The sequence below is a fragment of the Vulpes vulpes genome, chromosome 11, assembly GCF_048418805.1.
Source record: "Vulpes vulpes isolate BD-2025 chromosome 11, VulVul3, whole genome shotgun sequence".
NCBI classification, from domain to species: domain Eukaryota; kingdom Metazoa; phylum Chordata; class Mammalia; order Carnivora; family Canidae; genus Vulpes; species Vulpes vulpes.
Genome location: NC_132790.1, coordinates 16,041,907 through 16,066,029, shown reverse-complemented (window position 1 = coordinate 16,066,029; position 24,123 = coordinate 16,041,907). Strand labels below are relative to the sequence as shown.

Below are 24,123 nucleotides of genomic sequence, written 5' to 3'. Positions count from 1 at the left end.
CGAGTGCCTTTGCATATGGTGTTTTCCCTTCCTGGAATATCCTTGTGAGTTTGGTAAACTGTAACCTCAGTAACTCAGCTCAAAATATCTTCTCTGTGCTCTAAAAACCAACATTTGCCTCAATTAAAGGACTTAAATATTGAATTTTAATTGGCTATTAATTGGTTGGTCTATCTACAAACTCTAAGTTCTTTGAATATAAGCAGTTTGTCTTAGGTTCTCAGTAAATGTTTCTTACAATGATTTTAATTTGCTTTTATCCTTCATGCTCTTCTACAATTTTCAGGTTTTCTTCATCAAGCATGTGTTACTTTCATAATTATGCAAGATTTAAATGTTTTGGTGTGCCTAGGTGGCTCAGTCGGTCAAGCGTCTGCCTTCAGCTCAGGTTATGATCCCAGGGTCCTGGGATTCAGCCTTGCATCAAGCTCCCTGCTCATCAGGGTGTCTGCTTCCCTCTCGCCCTCTGCTGCTCCCCTTGCTTGTTCTCTCATAAATAATAAATAAAAGTATTTAAAAAATTAAATATTTCAAAAGTATAGTCACTTAACTATAAACTTCTTAAAGGAAGGAGGTATCTCTAATATGTTTTTATTCCCTGCTATCAAGACATTGATATTCCACTTTAAAATTTGTCAATTTGAACATTAAAAAGAATATAAGCAAATGTCAAATATCCAAGTAGTAAGTGCTAAGAAGGAACAAATGAGTATTTCAAATTTGTTGGAAAGATGAGATTGAAAAGTGACAGAACTTTGATAGCCAGAGGACATTCTAGGTGAATAAATAAAGTTGTGGAGGTAGGAAAAAAAAATCCCAAAACCTCTGATGCATGTGTGTAACAAAGACATGGCATGATGCTCCAGGGAGAAAACTGAGAGCAAATGTTGCTTAAATATAGGAGAGATGATGTGATCCTTGAATGTCAAAATAATATGTTTAAACTTGTTCTGATAGGCAAACTAGAATCAGAGTTTGATCAAAAGAAAAGTGAACCCCCACTGAAATAATACTTCAGGAAGATTAATTGGGAGTGCAGATAGGGACATTCTAGAGGGAGGAAAACCAATCAGATTCTTACTTCAACAGCAATTCACCTGGGAGAAAATTAGGGCCTGGTAAAGGGCCATTGCAAAAGACAAATCAGGGTGTTTTAAGAGATTAAACTGATTACAAAAGAATATAGCCACTGAATCAAAGTGGGGAAACTGAGAAAACCTAGATATACATGCATCTCATTTTCTAGATATACTCAGTTCAATGTTTAAGCATCTCTTAGGTGCTACATTCTGTACCAGACCCAGATGAACTGGAGTCTCTGCTTTTGAGGAGCTTACAATTTACACCTAAGGAAGGTGTCAGTAGAAGAGACTATAACTGAACCCATAAAGAGGGACAGAATTCTGAAGGTTAGAATTTAAAAGTGAGGAGCAGAGGGCTATGAAGAAGAGCATCACTTTGGACAGAAGTAAAAGAAAGAACAGGAAACACAGAAGCAGCCAGTAGAAACTGTACAATGTTTACTTGATTTTGTGCTAGTAGTACAGTAGCCAGAAGAAGGAAGGAGAAAAGGTCTTGCTCTATTTGTCCTTGTTAGACCACTTGTAGAATGGAGTATTCAGTTCTATGCCTCCTACACTGAAAGAGATAGTGACATAAAGGATTTTCCAGGAAAGCCTCCCATGTATAAAAGAGACTCATGTAACAAAAGCCAAAGGAACTGGAGATGCTCAACCTGCAGAACAGAGGATCAGTGATAATTTTATAATGTTTACAAATATTAGAAGGACTAGAAGAAAGAATAGATTTGTTTGGTGGGATTTCAGAGGCTACTGCCACTGAAATGAGTCGAATACAGTAATAATTTAAAAATAATGAAAGTGAGCTCTTACAGACATTATTATTACATGCCAGGCACTGTTGTAAGCATTTTACATATATTGACTCACTTAACTTTCAAAAATCCTATGAAGCAGATACTATTGTTATCATCCTCAAAAAAAAAAAAAAAAATGAGGGAACAGCAGAAAAAGAGTTTAATTAACTTGTCCAAAGGCACACAGTTAGGAGTAGAGCCAGGATTTGAATACAGGAAATTTGGTTCTAGAGTCTGTGGCTATGCTGCCTCAAGAGTCAGATTTGGGCTGTTGTGAGGAATATAATGCAAAAGGAAAATTTTCATAGTGATTAGAGCCATCTGTGTATGAAAAGGCTTGTGTCTCTGAGGCAGTGAGTCCCACATACCTCCAGGTGTACAAGACGGACTACCACTTGGCTAAATGTGGCAAGAGTCTTACTACTCAAAGGGTTATTGGTGGATTAGCAGCAGTGACACCATGTGGGAACTTGATGGACTCTCAAGCTCTTCCTCAAAGCCTCTGAATACAAAGTTTAAGAAGCACTGTCATACAGTGCTTAGCACACATAAAAGAGTAATAATGCAGAAGTTAGGGCATGGTTGTATTGCCAGCCTGGTCTGAATGTGAATCTCAGCTAGGCCAATTTCTAGCCATGTCATTTATTTGTCCAAACCTCAGTTTCTACAGCAGTTCAGCAGTGTGGCAGGATACAAAATCAATGCCCAGAAATCAGTGGCATTTCTATATACTAACAATGAGACTGAAGAAAGAGAAATCAAGGAATCAATCCATTTACAATTGCACCCCAAAGCATATGATACCTAGGAATAAACCTAACCAAAGAGGTAAAGGATCTATACGCTAAAAACTACAGAACACTTCTGAAAGAAACTGAGGAAGACACGAAGAGATGGAAAAATATTCCATGCTCATGGACTGGAAGAATTAATGTTGTGAAAATGTCAATGCTACCCAGGGCAATTTACACATTTAATGCAATCCCTATCAAAATACCATGGACTTTCTTCAGAGAGCTGGAACAAATCATCTTAAGATATGTGTGGAATCAGAAGACCCTGAATATCCAGGGGAATATTGAAAAAGTAAACCAGAGCCGGGGGCATCACAATGCTGGATTTCAAGTTGTACTACAAAGCTGTGATCATCAAGACAGTGTGGTACTGGCACAAAAACAGACACACAGATCAATGGAACAGAATAGAGAACCGAGAAATGGGCCCTCAACTCTATGGTCAACTAATATTTGACAAAGCAGGAAAGACTATCCATTGGAAAAAAGGACAGTCTCTTCAATAAATGGTGCTGGGAAAATTGGACAACCACATGCAGAAGAATGAAACTAGACCATTCTCTTACACCATACACAAAGATAAACTCAAAATGGATGAAAGATCTAAATGTGAGACAAGAATCCATCAAAATCCTAGAGAAGAACATAGGCAACACCCTTTTTGAACTTGGTCACAGCAACTTCTTGCAAGATACATCCATGAAGGCAAGGGAAACAAAAGCAAAAATGAACTATTGGGATTTAAGATAAAAATCTTCTGCTTAGCAAAAGAAACAGTCTACAAAACTAAAAGACAACCTACAGAATGGGAGAAGATACTTGCAAATGACCTATCAGATAAAGGGTTAGTATCCAAGATCTATAAAGAACTTATTAATAAACTCAACAGCAAAGAAACAAAAACAATCCAATCATGAAATGGGCAAAAGACATGAAGAGAAATTTCACCAAGGAGACATACACATGGCCAACAAGCACATGAGAAAATGATCTGCATCACTTGCCACCAGGGAAATACAAATCAAAACCACAATGAGATGCCACCTCACACCAGTGAGAATGGGGAAAATTAACAAGACAGGAAACCACAAATGTTGGAGAGGATGCGGAGAAAGGGGAACCCTCTTGCACTGTTGGTGGGAATGTGAACTGGTACAGCCACTCTGGAAAACTGTGTGGAGGTTCTTCAGAGAGTTAAAAATAGATCTGCCCTACAACCCAGCAATTGCACTGCTGGGGATTTACCCCAAAGATACAGATGCAGTGAGACGCTGGAACACCTGCACGCTGATGTTTCTAGCAGCAATGTCCACAATAGCCAAACTGTGGAAGGAGCCTCGGTGTCCATCAAAAGATGAATGGATACAGAAGATGTGGTTTATGTATACAATGGAATATTACTCAGCCATTAGAAATGACAAATACCCACCATTTGCTTCAACGTGGATAGAACTGGAGGGTATTATGCTGAGTGAAGTAAGTCAATCGGAGAAGGACAAACGTTATATGGTCTCATTCATTCGGAGAATATAAAAAATAGTGAAAGGGATTATAGGGGAAAGGAGAGAAAATGAGTGGGAAATATCAGAGAGGGTGACAGAACATGAAGACTCCTAACTCTGGGAAACGAACAAGGGGTAGTGGAAGGGGAGGGGGGCAGGGGGATGGGGTGACTAGGTGATGGGCACTGAGGGGGGCACTTGGCAGGATGAGCGCTGGGTGTTATGCTATATGTTGGCAAATTAAACTCCAATAAAAATATACAAAAAATTTATATAAGAATTCAAAAGGAAGAGAATTATAGCAGCTGAATAAATAATGGAGGTGAATGCAGCTGTCCATGGAAATGTAATAATACATAGTGGGAAGTAGGATAAATGGGAGAATGCATCTTTTCTTTTCATAGTACAGTTGCTACTTTGTAGCCAATGGGGAAGCTCCGTCCACTGCTGAGTTCCGAATTTTTAAAAGAAACAGAAAATTTGGATTTTTGTTTATTATCTTATTTTAGATATTGAAAACTAAAAAGACAGTAATAATAGCAACAAAGCAATATTTGGACCTATAGAATGAGTAGAGCCCATTATCATTTCCCAGCAATGTCTGGCAGACTATCTTTTCTACTTCTGCAGCATTGGGTTCTAGAATGTTATTAGACCAATTTTGAATCAACCTGGAAAATGCGAGCATGGTGTACAAGACCTTGACTATACATTGTATAGTCCACGTTTATACTGTGAATTGCAGATCTTTGAGAGTGATGGGTGCTCCAGGCCAAGATGAAGAGGTCCTTGGCATATGTAGTGATTAGGTGAAAGGTGACTGCTATGCTTCCAAGAGTGCTCATGTGATTCTTGCTCATACAGATGTTGTCATCTGCAACTGTGAACCTTTGGAAAGCTACACGTCTCTTCATGTTGGAGAATCTGGCTATTTTTTTCTCCTGGATACCTCTGATGTTTTATCTTATATAATTCAGATAAGTAAATCATGTTTTATTTACCTCCACTTTTCTGTATGAGGTATTTCTGTGATTCTTAACTATTATTGGCATTTGTTAAAGAGTGGTTGTGTTGGATTCAATAAAATATACCTATGGATTTCAAAATAAAAAATAAACCTCAGTTTCTCTGAAATAGGCCAGTAATTGTATCCCAATGGGGTTGTGAGGATTTAGTGAGTTTATACATGTAAAGGACTCATCAAAATGCCTAATACACTACAAGTACTTGATAAATGTAAACCACTAATAAAAATATGTATGTCTATATGACTGAACCAAATAAATATCTTAAATATCTCTTATGTCTATAAGACTGAACCGAATAAATATTTCTTAAAATCCCCTTCGACTTGAAAAATCTCTTTTTCTATGAACTAGAGTATCAGGGTATAACTAAAAACCAAAAATCATACAAAGGCAAGAAGTAGTCCTGACCTACCAATCAGGCATTGACTTTCCAGGGATAATACCTTTACTTCTTTCACTGAGATGACTACAAGAAAAAAGTATTACTTTCATTTCATTTGCTGCCACAGAGTTTAAATATCCTGGTAAATCCTATTCTCAGCTTTCAAGATACTTAAGCAGAACAGAACAACCACCAAAAAAACCACCATTCTGAAGAGAGGAAGAAAATCAGAAAATCAGACACCTTTCTGTATTTTTATAAAATACAGAAAAGAAAAGCCTAAACACTGCCTATCATGTTCTAAAATTCACTCAGTATTTCAGTACCACTTGTATAGCCAAACCTAGAAAACCAAATAATCTTATAAAGAGAAACAGAAAATGATAAATGGAGACAAAATTTGACTACAATATAGTATTGGAAACCAGTTGGTTAAGAATGGACCAGAAAATGCGACTGTAAATCAAGTGATAAAAGAGAAATTCTTACTAAGCATATTCTTAATTTTAAGGTAAAAGACACTATCAATACAGATTTTTGCTGTCCACTCAGTATGACAATAAGACAGGATGTCAACATGTCTGGACCCACGTAAGACTTTTTCCAATGAGGCATTTACAAATTTAAATTATGGTCACAGTTGTCAAATGGCAACAGGTGGAAGCTTTCACATGCCAAGAGTATTACAGAGAAGGAAAAGAAAGTTTAGATAGAACAATAATATATTAGGCCTGAGTAAACAAGCACCATCAAAGAAAATCCTGGCTGACTTCATTTCCTTCTGTTAATTCAGTACATGCAGTATGTGCACCAACTCCTTGTTCATTCCTGAATGGACTGCCAAGTCCTAGAGCCAATATTTACAATTTTTAATGCTCTAATTAGTCAGATACTTTAAAGGAAAACTGGAATGATTTTGCCAGATTCTTGGACCTAATTCTCTGAAGGGCTTTAATTGTCTAATAACATAAATACCTGTTATAAGAGAGATATTAATATCTTTTGTCATTAAAAGCAAGCATGGAGAATGGAGAGTGCACTCATGGAAACTGGGTTGGTAGAAATATTACCTGGTGTAAACCACTTTAATTTTTCTTTAATTTAGCACTCTAACAGAGCCCTGAGGCCCAGAATAATCAAAAACCTGATCTGGGATACAGTATTAATTGAGATAAAAAGCAATGTGATTTAAGATATCACAAAGAATGCTAGCAAAAGTATACTGAAATTTCAGTAGTTTGTATACTGGAAAAGAAGAGAAACAGTACTTAAGCATTATGTACCTTCCCATCCAAAGACTAGCCTGACAAGATGTTACAGATGATGAGTTTTCGTCAGGATCTTCAGAGGTGGAGCTCTGGGCCAATACTCCTGATGCTTGACTTGTGATGTCTTTATAAAGCTGAATAAATTGGTACAAATTCATGATCCGTGATGCTTCCACAATGCCAGTGTTTTTGTTAATCTAAAAATACAAAGAAAATGAAAAAAGAAAAGTTCATAATTTCTCTGGCCATTTTTTCAAAGTTTTTATTTAAATTTCAGTTAGTTAACATGCAGGGTACTATTAGTTTCAGGTGTAGAATTTAGTGATTCAACACTTTCTGTACAACACCCGGTGTCTTCCTTACTCCCTATCACCTATATCACCCATCCCCTCCTCTGAACAATTTTTCCCAAAAAGGGGGAACAAATATTTAGTCAAGCATCTGAGGAAATCAAAGTTTTCAAGGTTTGCAAATTATCTAACAAGAGGGAAAGAGTTTGAGCAAATGAATAATAAATGTCATGTCTCCTATATTTATGGAATTCAAAGTACTTGCAGACATTTATCTCATTTGATACTCAAAATAAACCTGTAGGGTTGATTAGGCATCACCCTGTTCAGAGTTGATGGGGACAGACAACTTTCCCAGACCTAAAAAAATGAATTTTAGAGATCAGTAATTGACAATTCTTTTTAATTTCTTAAAGAATTCAACTAAAAGATTTATTTGAATTCAATACCTGCATGCCATTCTACTATAACTGAAACAACTGATTCCTTTCTCGAATATCTTAAGTTCTACCTTATAACAAAACTTCCAAACTAAAGCAAGAAAATTACATTAAAAAATCCTAGCAAAAAGTGGTTAAATTCTTTTCAGAATGCTATTTTGAGTTTTGGCAAAAAACTTTTTTTTTTTTCTTTTTAAAATATGAAGTGGAACTAGTGGCCTACAGATGGTTAACTCTACCTCCTGGAGCTCATATTCTTAATGTGAGGAGATATTTGGGGCAAGCGTGAGGTTAATAGGTAAGGAGAAATACTGCTTTAATAAGACTCAGGGAGTCATAGAGTGGGACATATATTTTCTTTTGAAGTGATCGAAATTGAGAGGGCACTGTTCTTGGAAGAACCTGAAGTAACCAGTGACAGATTAGTGAGGTGAAAGACTTTTTTTTAGCACAGGGGATGGTATGGAATACTCTGGGAACAGAAGCAATGAAATCTATGAAATACATATCAGAGTTAGTAAAGTCAGAAAATATTTACAAAGAAATGAATGCAGGAAGAAATATAGAGGGCATTAAAATTGTGCACGAAGTAGGTTTTGAAATGTGTTGATGGCAATGGGGATATGGGAAGCTGAAGTAGATAGGATACATATTAAAAAAATTACTATATCAACATTTCAATATTTGGGATGAAAATAATAGTTGTAACTGAAGTTTATTAACTGTCTATTATTTGAGAAGGCAGTGAGAAAAAAAATTGAGAATCAACTATGAATCAGATTCCATACTGTGAAAATGGCAGGCCTATCTCTAAAACTGATTATATTTGGGGGAGGTAAAATCTATATGGAGACGCAAATGTTAGATTCTTTGTAATAAATGATTATATATGAGATAGAGGACAAATATATAGAATTAAAGGTGATAGGAATTTACAGAGACTTGTATAACAGATTTTCAGAGCTGAGGAAACTAGGCCAGTCTTCTTTTATAACTGCACACTTCAGAACAAATAAGGGAATAAGTCCTATAAACTTGGTGTTTAATAGCAAGGTTTATCCAACTAAACTACTGTAATCAAGCATTCATGCAACAAATATTTACTGAATACCCATTATGTGGATATTATGCATATAACTATCTGCTATGTGTACTACTCTAGGCACTGGTGACCTAGTGTGTATAAAACAAAATCCTTGCCCTCATGGAGGCTACTCTATAGGTAGGAGAGACAAAATACAGATTAGATGAAATGGAAATAAGTGTTATGGAGAAGGTTAAACAAAGAAGAGGACATACTGAAGGGTTGTAGAGAAGGCCTCACAGGGAAGGTAATATTTAAGTACTGGAAAAGGAGCAGAAATGAGTCATTTGGCTATCTGGGGGAGATCATTCCAGGTTGGAAGAAAAGTAAGGGCAAAGACTGTTAGGTAGAAGTGCACCTAGTGAGGAGCACAAGGAGTCTAGCAAGGAGCTCAGGGTGGCTGGACTAGAATGAGAGAGGGAAGGAGAGTGGTAGAAGATAAGGAAGGGTAGGGGGATGAGGTGGAGACAGAACATATAGGACTTCACTTAATCATAGTAGTAACTTTGGCTTTTACTCCAAATGCATGGGAAGTCTCTGGAACGTTTTGAGCTAAGGAGTAATATGATTTGATTTCATTTCATATTATGTAAGTGGAACAGGCTGGTTGTTGTGCGGAGACTAGATAGAATAATAGGAACAAGAGCAGAAGCAGGGAGACCAGTTAGGGGGTGGTAGTAGTGGAGATGGTGAAAACTGGCCATATTTTTAATACATTTTGAAGAAAAACCTGTCAGGATTCACTTAGGGATTGACTGTGGGATAGGAGAGAAAAAGAGAAGAGTAGCTGGTGCCAAGATTTTGGTCTAAGTAACAAGATGGATGAAAATAATACAATTCATGAAGTTTAATAGCCATCTTAAATTTTATAAAATCCATAATTTTAATTAGCCCATTAATCTTTCTAATATTATTACCATAAAATATTTCATTTAAACATCATTTGGATTATTTTTAATAATGAATTAAATATTGTTTGAAGATAATCATGATAGTAGATGGCAAACAGTCAAGATAAGGTCTTTTTGTAAATACAGAAGGTTATAGCATAGTTGTTTAGTTGCTTAAAATGAAGAAATATGAAGTTTCCTCTCAACTTTTCATATTGGATTTCAACTCTTTTTTTCTAATATCAACACTGACTTCTCATAGATTCTTTCAAAAAGAACCCAGGGAATGAAAAGAAAACATTTCCTTAGAGTAGATTTTTTTAATGATTTTATTTATTCATGAGAGACAGACAGAGAGGCAGAGATACAGGCAGAGGAAGAAGCAGGCTCCCTGTGGGAAGCCTGATGTGGGACTCGATCCTAGGACCCTGGGATAATGGCTCAAGCCAAAGGTAGATGTTTAACCACTGAGCCACCCAGATGCTCCCAGAGTAGACTTAAAATCAAGAAAAACTACACAAATGAGAGCTCTGTTGCTTAGCTGAGGGAAAGAAACTCAAGCACACTCTGCACTCAGTTTGAAGCCTGTTGCAGGGCTTGATCCCATGATCCCGAGATTGTAACTTGAGTTGAAATCAAAAGTTGGCCACTTAACTGACAGAGCCACCCAGGCATCCCTGCCTATATCTTTAAAACTTGTTCTTTTCTATTTAGAATCTTAAGGAAGGTATTTTATCACACACAGATGTAATGGTTAGAGATACTAAGGTGCAAAGAATTTGACTAATAGTAAATTAAACATCTTAAACATTAATTCCATGTTTGCTAAAGAGGAGCAACAGAATACCAAGGGATCAGATACCAGATATTCGTATTCCCACAGCTCTCTACAATTTATACTGGCATCTTTGATATCAGCTGAGTACTTTATGAAGTAAAGATGGAGAGAGAATGTAATTTTGGAATTATACTATATCAGTCAACAAGGAAAACTTCAACCTATCTTAGTCATTTAAAATGAGTATTTTAAAAAAAAAAATAATAAAAATAAAATGAGTATTTCTGGGGATCCCTGGGTGGCGCAGCGGTTTGGCGCCTGCCTTTGGCCCAGGGCGCGATCCTGGAGACCCGGGATCAAATCCCACGTCAGGCTCTCGGTGCATGGAGCCTGCTTCTCCCTCTGCCTGTGTCTTTGCCTCTCTCTCTCTCTCTCTCTCTCTCACTGTGTTGCCTATCATAAATAAAAAAAAAATAAAAATAAAAATAAAAATAAAATGAGTATTTCCTTTATAGATTTTTGTTCACTCAACATATACTGAGTTCCTACCATGTGCAAAGCAGTACAGGCCATAAGAAATACAAGGATGAATCTAGATAGAGTGCCTGCCTTCAGGAGTTTCCTATCTACTAGGAGAGCTAAGAATGCAAATTTTATTCTTAATGTAGAATTTAATTAAGAAGTATAAATAAAATGCTATTGGAGTTTAGAAGAGGTAGGAGAATTTGTTAGTGAAGACTTTATGGATGAGATGGGATTTGAGTTGGACCTTTAAAGAGCCATCAAATTTAGCCATGCAGAAATAAAAAGGTGTGGCAGAAACTATTAGCTGATTACCCACACACTGTTCCCATTTTTCATTGCCAGCAGCGCCCTGATTTTGTTTTGGTGTCTACCACTCCCTGAAATGACTCACAAGTCAGTCCTTGTTAGTCTAACCTACATCAATCATAGTAACTGCAGCTCCTCGGTCAGTGTGTAAGAAAGGGACATGAGCTAATAGTGATCCAATGAGTTGAGAAGAAAGATCTGCTAGGTCTTTGAATTAACCAATCCAGGAGCTGCTTTATATCAGGATTTCTTAATAAATGAGAAAATACATACCATTTTTCTTTAAACTAGTGTAACAGGAGTTTTCTGACTTGTACCTGATGGCAACTTAAATGACAGAGGAATGGACATTCTGGTTGAGGGAACTCTGAGCAGAGTCACCGAGGTGGGAAAGTAACAGCTATACGGCCTTCAATTAGTTAAAGCCTCGTCAGACCGTGGAGTGCAAAAGGTGATAGTGGTAAATAAAACAGAAAAGATAGGGACAACCCGGGGGGCTCAGCGGTTTAGCACCGCCTTCAGCCCAGGGCGGGATTCCGGAGACCCCGGATAGAGTCCCATGTCAGGCTCCCTGCATGGAGCCTGCTTCTTTGTCTCTGCTTCTGTCTCTGCCTCTCTCTCTCTCTGTTCTCATGATTAAATAAATAAATATTTTTTAAAAACCAGATAAGATAGTTTGGATTGATAGACTGTTGAGGATCTTGAATGTCAGGTTAAAGAGCTGGGACTATTTTGTAGCCAATGAAGAATTGTTGGGGAGTTTTTAATAGGAAAGTCATCTGATGAGAGTTGTGCTTTAGAAAGGTTATCTCGATTAGAATTAGGAGAAGAGTCAGGAGGTGTGGAGATTAATCACAGAATCCAAGGTAATCTGATTGAGAAGAGGAGCCTTAACTACAGTTACAGTCTCCTAGAGGGCACGGCATTTGTCTTATGAATAGACTGGAAGTGAAACCTAGGTAGAGGTAAAATTGACAACACCAGGTAGGTAGCTAATTACTATGCAGAAGAAAGTAAGAAAAGGAGTCAGAATGTATATTTCTCAGAAACAACCTTTGTGACTGGAGTTCTTATAAATTCACCCTGTGTCCTTTGAAGTTGACTTTCAAATAGTCCTGAACATTATGTGCAGTATAAATTTGTTGTGGGATGATGGGAATATGGATATACTGAGCCTATCTGAATGGGTTTTATAAGTTTTTAGCTCAGTTCTTCATTTCTTCTTTACTTTATTCCTTTGCAAAGTCAAAAGTTGCAGATTTCCAGAGTTCTTTTGAGAGTATGTGTATTTATAACACTGTAAGAAGGAAAAGCCCTAATGAATTTAACATAAATATAAACCCAAAAATAAAGACAAGCAAAAAAACCAGAAAATGGAAATAACATGTGATTGGTGTACAAGTTGTGAATCTAGGAATTGAAGTATAAATAACAGGATGTTGGATCAAGCTGTCGGTATTTCAATGTGTGTTCTGTTACTATGATTTATAACACATTATACACTGCATGAAGTTACACTGCTGCCCACACTAGTACCACATTAGCTACCTCTGTGATAAATAATGCAAAAATTTTTAATGATGGTTCTCTGATAGTTATTATATTGCTCTTTAACTTTGGACTTTTAAAAATAATCAACCAAGTAAATGTTTGGTGTGGAGAGACCCTACATTCCACACTAAATGCTTAGGGTGGACAGATAGCTGAATGGAATTAAACTATGCTATGTATTTTCTCTAAATCAACTGTAAACTTTAACAGAACCATTTACCTTCAGGCACTTAGTCAAGTCTGGAATTAACATCTGTCTCTGCTTCTCTAAACTCTGTAAGGTTCTCTTACTACTTAAGGTGATTAGAATGTCTAATTTGATCAAATATCCACAATCAATCCTATTATCTTAAAGCATAGTAGTGGCAATTGACCCACTGGGAAAACAAGCCATATTATTTGGGTAACTCCAGGGTCGATGACACAAAAGAAAAATCCTTACTCAGTAAGTAGTTCTTTAAGGGTTTATTAGGAATGGAATTCAGGGCATTTATGAATGCTCAATTTATTGTTTACATACATATGGATGGTTTTATTGCTTGTTTTAGAGCAGGAGTTGGGGTAGGAGAAGGGCTAGTAAAATTCATTCTTTCATTTTCAACAAAAGGTTTGTGGCCTCCAAAAGGTTAATAACCATCCATGTAATCTACCCATTGGTGGACGAATCTTCCTCATACTCTATGACAGCTGCCATTATATTTTTCAGCATAGTTGATATATTTAATTATCTAAATTTAAAAACCAACTAAAAGATAGAGTACTGATGATGAAAAATCCATTCTATAACCAAAAATTTCTAAAAACAAAAACAAACCAAAAACCATACAAAAACCAAAACACAAAACCTTAAAATACCCAAATCTTTTTAATGGATTTTTAAATTATTAAGTGAATGAAACCTATTCTTAAAAAGAAGTGATCTCCTAAGATTAATTTTTAAGGAGTCATCTTAGAGCTACATAGGTGTCAACTTAGGATTCCATAGACAGCTAAAATCCAAAATCATATGAGGATAAGACGTTACTATCATCTCCTTTGATTATAAAAATCTCTGCTATATGGCAACTACATAACAAGTGTGATTCAAACAGTTAACCTGGAAGGCAATAACACTAACAAAACTGTGTTTTACAAATAAATGTCAACAAATGTTAATAATTAGCAAATTATTGGATTATTAACATTTATTAATAATTTGCTAATTCTTAACATTTATTTCTACTATATTACACTATCAAATGTGGCTCTAATCACCAAAAGAATTTAAGTTCAGAGTTAGAAGTCCCTATCATTCTCACCTTCGTACAGACCACACGTACAACCACTTTCCAAAAGGCAGAGGAATCAGATCCAGGTTGTACCTCAAAGAGAAGATGTTTTTCCTGGCCAGAAGCCACTTTAGCAGTTCTGAAAAGAGACAAACATAATTGTTAATTTTATAAAAAGTCTTACAAACTAACAGAGCTATGAAACCAGATTCAAGAAATACTTTAAAACAGAGAAGAAAATTCGAAGAAAATACATGGACACACATGATCGCAATAATTAGATTCTTAAAACATAGGGATAGAGAATGTTTTGATTATAAAAGTACAACTACGTTTTTAACATCAACAGAATGATGTTTATAAATCTTTCCATGTCACATCTCAATGGTTTTTAAATGTCTAGGAAAGACATCTAGAAAATAACACATCCAAAGAATCAAGTACTTAAAAGTTTAGCTGGTTTCACCTATCCACATTTTGACTATTGCCTCAGATGTATAAAGTATGAAAAAAATCTTGCTCTTGGTTGAGTACTAATTTAAGCAACAACATACACCTCTTTGAAAAAAATTTTTTTGTAACTTGGGACTGGATCAAACCAAGATTTTGAGACACCTTAAATATACCTAGATTTTTGAGACACCTTAAATATACCTTTGCTGTTTTCCTCAAGCAGAGTAATTTAGAGTCACAGGATTCTAGCATAAAAATATAACTTTTAGAGGATAATTCAGTATCTTCCCATTAATGCCAATTTAAATTAGATCAAAGATAGACTTACAAGTACTGAGGCTCCCTTTTATCATTAGTCACATTCTGAGCACCAGCAGGGAGATCACCTTAGAACGAAATGATGTACAGCTAAATAGAGGCCACTGAAAATTAAGCAACTAGCCCTAGATAGCAAATTCTGCCAGGGAAAGTAATTCTTCTGTGCCAGTTCCCAGTTGTTTTCTAGTTATCAAGCCATGCTTCTTCTGTATAGGTTTAACTTTATAATTCTCAGACAGCACTGCCCTTGGGAAATGCCCAGCTCTGACCATGGAAATCAGTTTTAAGAACTGAATCCAGTCAGAACATCCTATGCCAAATAAATCAAAGGAAGACATTCTTTACCATCATTTTTTTTTACCATCATTTCTGTACTACACAGTAAGTTTAGCTTGTGCATCCTTTCATATGACATATATATCTGATATTTTTAGACCAAAAAGCAAAATTTTATAGAACAGATGGTTTATGTATATAAGTTCCAAGACTTTAAAGGGATGGCAAATGACATTGATTACTCTTCATAAAAGTCGAAACAATAAACTCAAAAAAGCATTCCATTCATGATACTATTAAATTCTTAATCCATATTTACTCCTTAAGAGTATGGTCCCAGAAGTAATGTCTCAAATACTACTATTTGGATAATCTAAAAAAAAAAAAAAGTAAAACGCTAGAGTTTTATGACTATATTTTTATTACAAAGATCAGATAATTCATATACATAATAAAATGTACAATCTCCCTGCACTGCCCGCCATTTCCAATTTCCCAGAAACACAGTACATATACTTACAGTTCATTTTCTATGCATTTACATGTATATTCATACAGGATCCATCCATTACATCCATACAGGATTTCTTTCATTCTTTTTTTTTTTGAATGAAATCTAATGTTTTCTAAAAGAAACCATCGGGATCCCTGTGTGGCTCAGCAGTTTAGTGCCTGCCTTTGGCCCAGGGCATGATCCTGGAGTTCCAGGATTGAGTCCCACATCGGACTCCCTGCATGGAGCCTGCTTCTCCCTCTGCCTGTGTCTCTGCCTCTCTCTCTGTGTCTCTCATGAGTAAATAAATAAAATCTTAAAAAAAAACAAAAAAAACTATCTTTTAAGATAACTAACTTTTAAGACATTCTCTATTCTTCATGACTGGATAATAACAGTAGATTCTATTTTAATAGCTTCTACACAGATCAGTATAAATATTGATAAAGATTAAATCACAAAGAAAAGGCATAGTTCTATTAGATACACACTAAGAAGGCAGAGAAATTTAAATTCCATCTTAGAAATCTATTCAAGAGTTAAAGAGATTTAAAGATTGTAGCTAATTAGAAAATATTAGCCAACAAAATACCTTATTCTTCAGTGGTGACAAATGAATTATTACTATTTACATATTTCTCTGGCAAAAATAATGCTCAGTGAACACAGATTTATTTATTTATTAACCAGATGAATTGGTTGATGTATAGAAATCTGGGTGCCCCCTTTGACTATCCCAGGAATCTTTCTCTAGAGTAGCTAATTGGCTTATTCTCTTCTATTATGTACCTCTTTAGTGCTTTCAAACAAGAATTGATTTATAAGTCTGTGTTTAAAATTCAATTTCAAGTTTCTTTGGTTTCTTTGCTTCTATTATATATTTAAAAATAGCCACATAGAAAGTCTTGTCATAGGTACTCAATAAATATTTGCTAACTGATGCTGAAACATTCAGTCTTACCATCAATACTTCTGGTTACGTCTTAGTCATGGCATATGTGGCATATATCAGGGAGAAAAAAATAGAATGAAAAAGAACAAGCCTTACATATCATTAAGTTCAGCTACTCTCCCAAGAAATTCTTCATAAGTTAAGGAGCCACTTTCTCGAACCAATGTGACATGTTTTGCTACTTTTTCTGGTAACTTGTTAAGAACCAACTGTGTCTGATCCGAAAATTGCTGTCCCATGATGAAAGGATGTCTTTTGAAATCCAGAAACAGTGTTGCTTCACATAGTTATCTGTCAAATATACATAAAAGTTACTTTTATATACTTTTATATACACTATTAAAACAGCAATATACCCATCCCTTCAAGAAAATAAGAAAAACTAAGAATACCTTTAAGTGAGAGTTCAGTAGACTTAAGTAAGTCTAAGGTGGAATTTATTTAAATGGCTGTATTTTTAAAGAAAATATTTATATTTCTATTTTTTAAGAACATATATAGCTAAATGAAAAAATAAAATTCACTTATATTACTGGTAGGGTGGTAAACCTCTAATTCCTCTAATTTTGCCAACTCAAAACCATTACACACACACACACACACACACACACTTATGTATTTGTATTTAATAGGAAGCTTATTTATATAAATTTCCCAAGAACATTTCCTGATTACCTACCACATGTCAGACTCCTAACTAAGGACTTCCCATATATTACCTCATTTATTTCTTATAATAACCCTAAGAGGTAGGCATTATTATGTTCCTATTTTTATAGATAGGGAAATAGAGCTAAGTAAAACTTATCTAAAATTAAATGGTAAGTGGTTGAAGTGAACTTTGAACTTATGCTTTCAGATTCTAGTGCTCATATTCTTAACCACTATGATATACCAAGATATATAATCATGAAATAATTACATCAGCTAAATAACATTTGCTGTTGAATTACTTTATTGTAAATATGCACCTTAATTTTAATTGTAAAATATATGCAATTTAAACAGGTTTTTGGTTTGAAAACCTAAGAGATTTAAAATATTACATAATTTAACCACCTCACATTTTCTGCTTAGAAAATAAAAAAAGACGGCACTTTGGCATTCTCACTTCTCCAGGTTTGTTTTTTTTTTTAAGACTTTATTTATTTATTTAATACTTATTTGAGAGAAAGGCAGAGAGCGCAAGTGCAGGAGAGCAGCAGATTCCCTGCTGAGTGGGGAGCTGGACTCAGCCCAACGTAGAGTCCCAGGACCCTGGGATCACGACCTGAGGGGAAGGCAGATGCTTCACCAAATGAACCACCCAGGCGCCCCTTCTCCATGTGTTTTATTTAATTTAGTTTACTTATTTAAATATTTTATTTATTTATTCATGAGAGACACAGAAAGAGAGAGAGAGAGGCCAAGACAGAAGCAGACTCTCTGCAGGGAGCCTGATGCAGGACTAGATCCCAGGACCTCGGGATCATGACCTGAGCCAAAGGCAGATGCTCAACTACTGAGCCACCCAGGTGCCCCTCTTCATGTGTTTTAAACTTAGTGTTTAAACAAAACAAAACAAAACAAAATGTAGAGTGTATATAATTTGTTTTCTAAGTATGAAGGTGATACTTCAGCTAAAAGGCTAGATCACTGCTTTTATAATCTACTACTAATATAGATCAGTAAGTTATTGAATTGACTTAAAAATGTTATAAAACATTTACTTAACAACTACTTAAAGTCTTGAAAGATCTATTTCTATGAACTGTGGCTAGAGAAGAATTGAATGTGTTTATTCTATAAATTATGACTTATCAGAATATCAAGTATTGAAAATATAGTTAAAATAGAAAATAAAGTTTTAGTGTTTGTGTCTATGCTGACTTATTCTGTAACTTAATATTAAAATCCCTATTCAACACAAATACTATTATTACTAATAGTAAAAGCAGCTAATACTTTCTTTTTTTGTTTTTAGCTAATACTTTCTATCACTCCCATTGTGATCTTCTTAGCACACAATCTTCTAAGCACTTTATGGGTATTCACAAATTCACTCATTCAAATCCCTGTAATAGCCATTTCATAGATGAAGAAACAGGATAGTTAAGGAAACAAGCACAGAGAGGTTAAAACAACAGTCATATAACTAATGTTATTATTTTTTGTAATAAAAAATTAGAAGAAAAAAGCAGGGATGCTGGGGTGGCTCAGTGAGTTGAGTGGCCAACTCTTGATTTCGGCTGGGGTCATTTTCTCAGGATGGTGAGATGAGCCCTGCCTTGGGCTCCCCCGTGGGGACTCTGTTTGAGATTCTCTCTCCTACTTTCCCTCCTCTTGCTCCATGCACTGGTGCGTGCTGGCACGCACCCACTCTCTCTCTCAAATAAAGAAGTTAAATCTTAAAATAAGAGAAGTAAAAAGAATTACAATAAAAAAATCTAATCTCTCTCTCCAAGAAATTTCATCTTATCTACTCACCAAAACTATCATTTTTATCACACAAATTAACATTCATATAAAGCAAGTTAAAATAGTAACAATTTTATATGAAAAGTCTGCTTTATTTTTAATTAAAAAATAAGAAAGCTCTAACTATAAAATATAAAACATATGTAACTTTGAAATATAAAAGCATTTACAATAAGAATTCTCAGTAACCCTAAATATGTACATTTATTTTTGGTATTACAATTTAAGTTACTGTATTTGAGGTTTATTCTTTTAGTCACATTAAACAAAGGAAAAGTACAGTTATACTAAAAAAGAAAACTCAACAATTACTGTTTTGAATCTAAGCCTACTTGGCAGTGATAAATATTACATTAGAGAGGTAAATGAAAGAAGTTGTTGAGGAAGATCCAGGTCACCAAAAAGTCTCTGAAGGCGAAATTATGTATTTTAAATATAGCCAAGTGGATTCATAGCAACTGTATCCAAAGAGAAAGATCTTGGTTTAGAGACCGTCTCTAGGGTATTCAACATTAGTGATTTCTGGATTTCACAGTCTAGTAAAATATCAAAGTACCATGGTTTGCACATTTATTTTTATTCTGAGTAAAGAAAGTTTCCAAAAATAGACAAAATATCCCCAAAACTTAATAAAAAATTAAAAAAAACTTTTTATAACTTGAAATGTAGAAAAGTATTAAAAGTCTTTCCCAAGGCAGTAACTTCACACTGATGTATACTACATATATATATGTTTTGTCCTTATTTTTCTTATTGTAATTCAAATGTGTTAAAAAAAATCATCATCAGGAACCAATGGCTGTAAATTGGTGTTGGGAAACCACTGTGGTACATGGCCTTTTTAAGGCTGTGGAAATACAACAGTGAGCAAAAGAGACATGGTTCTTGCTATCATGGGAGCATCTGATTCAGTGGGGAAGAGGCACAATCATACCAATAAATACATAATTATAAGATGAGAAAAGCTAAGCCAAACAAGTACAGGGTACTACAAAAGCCTATAAAAGAGAGGCTTGAGTTAGTGGTGTGTCAGGAAAGACCCTGGGCAAGCAACATTTGATTTGAGATCAGTCAAGAGTTAGCTAAATAGGGGCAGAGGCATAGAGAGGAAAGGACATTTCAGGCAGAGGCTATAGAAAGTGTCTAATGTAGCAAGGAGCATGGTGCCTTTGAGGTAATAAAAAAGGCTACAGTGACTAAAGCAGAGGCAGAGGGAGACTGGTCCAAGAGATAGATGGTCTGTTTACTGTTTTTTACTGATGACCTGAAACAAGATTGCATGTCTGCCCATGGAAGTGGATGGTTAAAATTGGTATGAATGAATAGCATCCACTTAATACTAGGATCAAGAATGAAATTGATAATGATTTTCTAGAATGGAATAAGTTATGTCAAAAATGACTAAAAGTTAAATCCTGAAAATGTTTTGAAAAGCCAACTGCACATAGATAAGATGTGCTTAAAAGCAGCTAAAATATAAAGTCTGAGAGTTTCAGTCAAAATATGTCAACAGAAAATAAGGACAAGAAAGATGTTAAAATAATCCTAAACTCTTGCTAAAAGCAGAGGTCTAGAGCAAGACCCTAGTCCTATTGTGCTCTGTAATGGGTCTACCACACTGAAGTTCGGTAATCAACTCTTGGCAGTCAAAGCTGTGTGTGTGTGTGTGTGTGTGTGTGTGTGTGTGTGTGTGTGTGTGTGTGTGTATTTACAGGGGGGACGAGGAGGGAAGGACAGAGGGGGAGAAAAAATTTTAAGCATTCCACACCCAACCTGGAGGCTGATGCAGTGCTCCATCTCACAGCCCTGAGCTACAATCCAGAAATCCGCCACTTAACTGACTGGGCCACCCAGGTGCCCTAAGCAGTTACTCTTTTAAAGGGCATTAATCATTTGAACGTAACTGGAAGAGTATACAAGATGTTATGGATTTAGAAAATGAAACTGATTTATTCTAGATAAAATTATGAACAACCAGCAGGTTTGTTCAAACATTTGAAGAGATTTCATGTAAAAGATGAAGTACGATTTATCATATGCAGCTACAGTGGAAAGAATGGCCAGTGAGTGTAATTAGGCAAATTCAGGTCAAATAAGAAATTTCTATCATCCATAATTATCCAAAGGTATTACGGGCTGTCTTGTATGTGAGCTTGTTTTCAAACTGTGGAGGTGTTTAAATAAAGATCAGAAGTTCATCTAATGAATAAATTTTAGAGAAGATTTTTGCTTGAGTGACTTCTAACCTAGTATTTTATTCTCAAAGTGAAACTTAAATTCCCTCTAGCTTTCCTGGACCAATCCAATTCAAATGCAATAAAAATTCTAACCAATCAGACTGAAAACTTTATATTATACCTACATTCCTTAACAAAGAAAAAATTAAACTTCTGAAACACATGATCTTAATATTTAGTGTAAAATATGTAACGATAATTTAACCAATGTGCCTACCAAAAAGGTATTTATAAAGAGGCTGCACTTACTGAGTTAGAAAATGGTCCCTTTTATTTCTGCATTGTTTTGATCTGATGCCCTAACTTTGAATAAGGTTTATAATTTGAAGCAACATGTTACATATTAACTTGTTATCCTGTATTGCACTTGGTATCTGGGAAACCTAATCACTAGCTCCTCTGATTAAAAGGTGACTATTTAGATACAAGAAAGCCTAGGCAGTGGTTCTTAATTTGGTTCAGTGAATAGGGTCTGGTATTTACAGTTAATTTGGAATACCATAAAATAATGATAATGATAAATATTAATGTCCATCACTAGCATAAAAATATAACTCTGTGATCTATATGCATTATAAAACCTAAACCAAGGGTGCATGTTCACAAAAACAGTCTGTTGTGGCCACCCTCTAGTCACCCAGCACGAGTTTTTCAGTGTCCCTCTCTTTGGTGACTCTGCACATTCTTTTATAAAAGAGCACATATCATCAGTTAGGTCACTTGACCATCCCCCCCTGTGAGCTTCCTGAGGATAGAAGCTGTGTTCTCTCTTCTGGTAAATACATAAGCATACAATAAATGTTTATGAACAGGTACAGTAGTAAATACATAAGCATACAATAAATGTTTATGAACAGGTACAGTAAATGTTGACAGTTTTATTATTGTTCACTTAGTATTCTTTTGACTCTTGCTAATTTGTTCATTCATCTAGTAATTATTTGGAGAGGTTGAAATTTTAAAAATACACGAAATAAAAATATAAAATCATAAAAATTTATCCCTGAGTTAATATGTATATAAATTGAGAAATATTCATTATTTGATATTATCAAAATAACTCCCTCTTGACCATGGGACAGTAGTATAGCATAGGAATATAATTTGCAAACTACTGGCATAGAATTCAGAGAAAGATAAATCTCCCATCAAAAGTTTTCAAGGGGGCGGCCCAGATGGCTCAGCGGTTTGGCGCCTTCAGTCCAGGGCGTGATCCTGGAGAGACCTGGGATCGAGTCCCACATCAGGATCCCTGCATAGGCCCTGCTCCTACCTCTACCTGTGTCTCTGCCTCTCTCTCTGTCTCTCATGAATAAAAAAAAAAAAAAAAAAAAAAGTTTTCAAGGAACTAGCAGCTGTCATACTATTTTATCACCTATAATTTAATACTTTCTGGTAAAATATAAAAGCATACCTTGTTTTATTGCATGTGGCTTTATTGTGCTTCACAGATATTAGCTTTTTTTTTTCCCCCAAATTAAAGATTTGTGGTAACCGTGCATGGAACAAGTCTACTGGCACCATTTTTCTAACAGCGTTTGTTCATTTCTTTGTAACATTTTAGTAATTCTTGGAATATTTCAAACTTTTTTGTTATCATTATATTTATCATGGTGATCTGTGATGGATCTGGGCAAAGTCAACTGAAAAACCTTTTTTTGTTATCATTGGATGGATATCATGGTGATCTGTGATGGATCTGGGCAAAGTCAACTGAAAAACCTTTTTTGTTATCAAAAGTTTCAAACTTTTTTGTTATCATATTTATCATGGTGATCTGTGATGGATCTGGGCAAAGTCAACTGAAAAACCTTCTGGAAATGATTCACCATTCTAGATGTCATTAAGAACATTCATGATTCATGGGAAGAGGTCAATTGAGGTTACCATTGCAATTGTTTTGGGGTGCTATGAACTGCACCCATATAAAATAGCAACCTTAATTGATAAATGTTGCATATATCCTTTTTTTTTTTATGATAGTCACACAGAGAGAGAGAGAGAGGCAGAGACACAGGCAGAGGGAGAAGCAGGCTCCATGCACCGGGAGCCCGACATGGGATTCGATCCCGGGTCTCCAGGATCGCGCCCTGGGCCAAAGGCAGGCGCCAAACCGCTGCGCCACCCAGGGATCCCTGTTGCATATATCCTGACTGCTCCACTATTTGTTTCCTCAATCTCTCTTCTCCATTAGCCTCCCTATATCCTGAAACTCAACAATATTGCAATTAGGCCAATTAATAACCCCACAACAGCCTCTAAGTGTTTAAGTGAAAGGAAAAGTCACAAATCTCTCATTTTAAGTCAAAAGCTAGAACTAATTAAGCTTAGTAAAAATTAAGGCATGTTGGAAGCTGAAATAGGCCAAAAGGTAGGCCTCTTGCATTAGTTAGCCAAGTTGTGAATGTGAAAGAAAAGTTCTTGAAAGAAACTAAAAGTGCTAATCCAGGGAAAACATAAATCATAAGAAAGTGAAACAGCCTTACTGCTGATGAGAAAGTTTTAGTGGTCTAGATAGAGGATTGAACTAGTCGCGCCATTCCCTTAAGCCAAAGCCTAATCCAGAGCATGGTCCTTACTCCCTTTGATTCTACAAAGGCTGAGTGTATTGAAGCTGCAGAAGAAAAGTTTGAAGCTAGCTTGAGGTTTAAGGAGAGGAGTCATCTCTGTAATATTAAAGTGCAAGGTGAAGCAGCAAGTGCTGATATAGAAGCTGCAGCGCATTATCCAGATCTAGCTCCGATAAGCCACGGAGGTAGCTACACTAAACAACAGACTTTCTGTGTAGATCAAACAGGCTTCTCTTGGAAGAAAATGTCATCTAGGAGTTTTATAGCTAGAAAGGAGAAGCCAATGCCTGGCTTCAAAGGACAGGCTGACTCTCTTATTAGGAGGAATGCAGCTGGTGACTTTAAATTGAAGCCAACGTTCATTTATCATTCTGATCATCCAAGG

General features: G+C 35.7%; 2 protein-coding genes across 5 annotated transcripts in view; one reads left to right on the top strand and one right to left on the bottom strand.

Annotated features, from left to right (window-relative positions):
• Positions 1 to 24,123, bottom strand: part of RNF141 (ring finger protein 141) — a 58,642-nt gene that overhangs the window by 31,105 nt on the left and 3,414 nt on the right. For all 4 annotated transcript variants that reach the window (XM_026008265.2, XM_026008267.2, XM_026008268.2 and 1 more), the window contains exons 2-4: positions 16,571 to 16,765; positions 14,013 to 14,121; positions 6,866 to 7,047 (exon numbers count right to left, since the gene is read on the bottom strand). In XM_026008265.2, coding sequence (XP_025864050.1) covers positions 6,866 to 7,047; positions 14,013 to 14,121; positions 16,571 to 16,713 — 434 coding nt within the window. In that variant the 5' untranslated portion in view covers positions 16,714 to 16,765. The remainder of the gene's footprint in view (positions 1 to 6,865; positions 7,048 to 14,012; positions 14,122 to 16,570; positions 16,766 to 24,123) is intronic.
• LOC112927072 (uncharacterized) overlaps positions 23,737 to 24,123 on the top strand; it is a 118,818-nt gene continuing 118,431 nt past the window's right edge. Inside the window, exon 1 of the mRNA XM_072727459.1 lies at positions 23,737 to 23,923. Within this exon, the coding sequence (XP_072583560.1) occupies positions 23,737 to 23,923 (187 nt within the window). The remainder of the gene's footprint in view (positions 23,924 to 24,123) is intronic.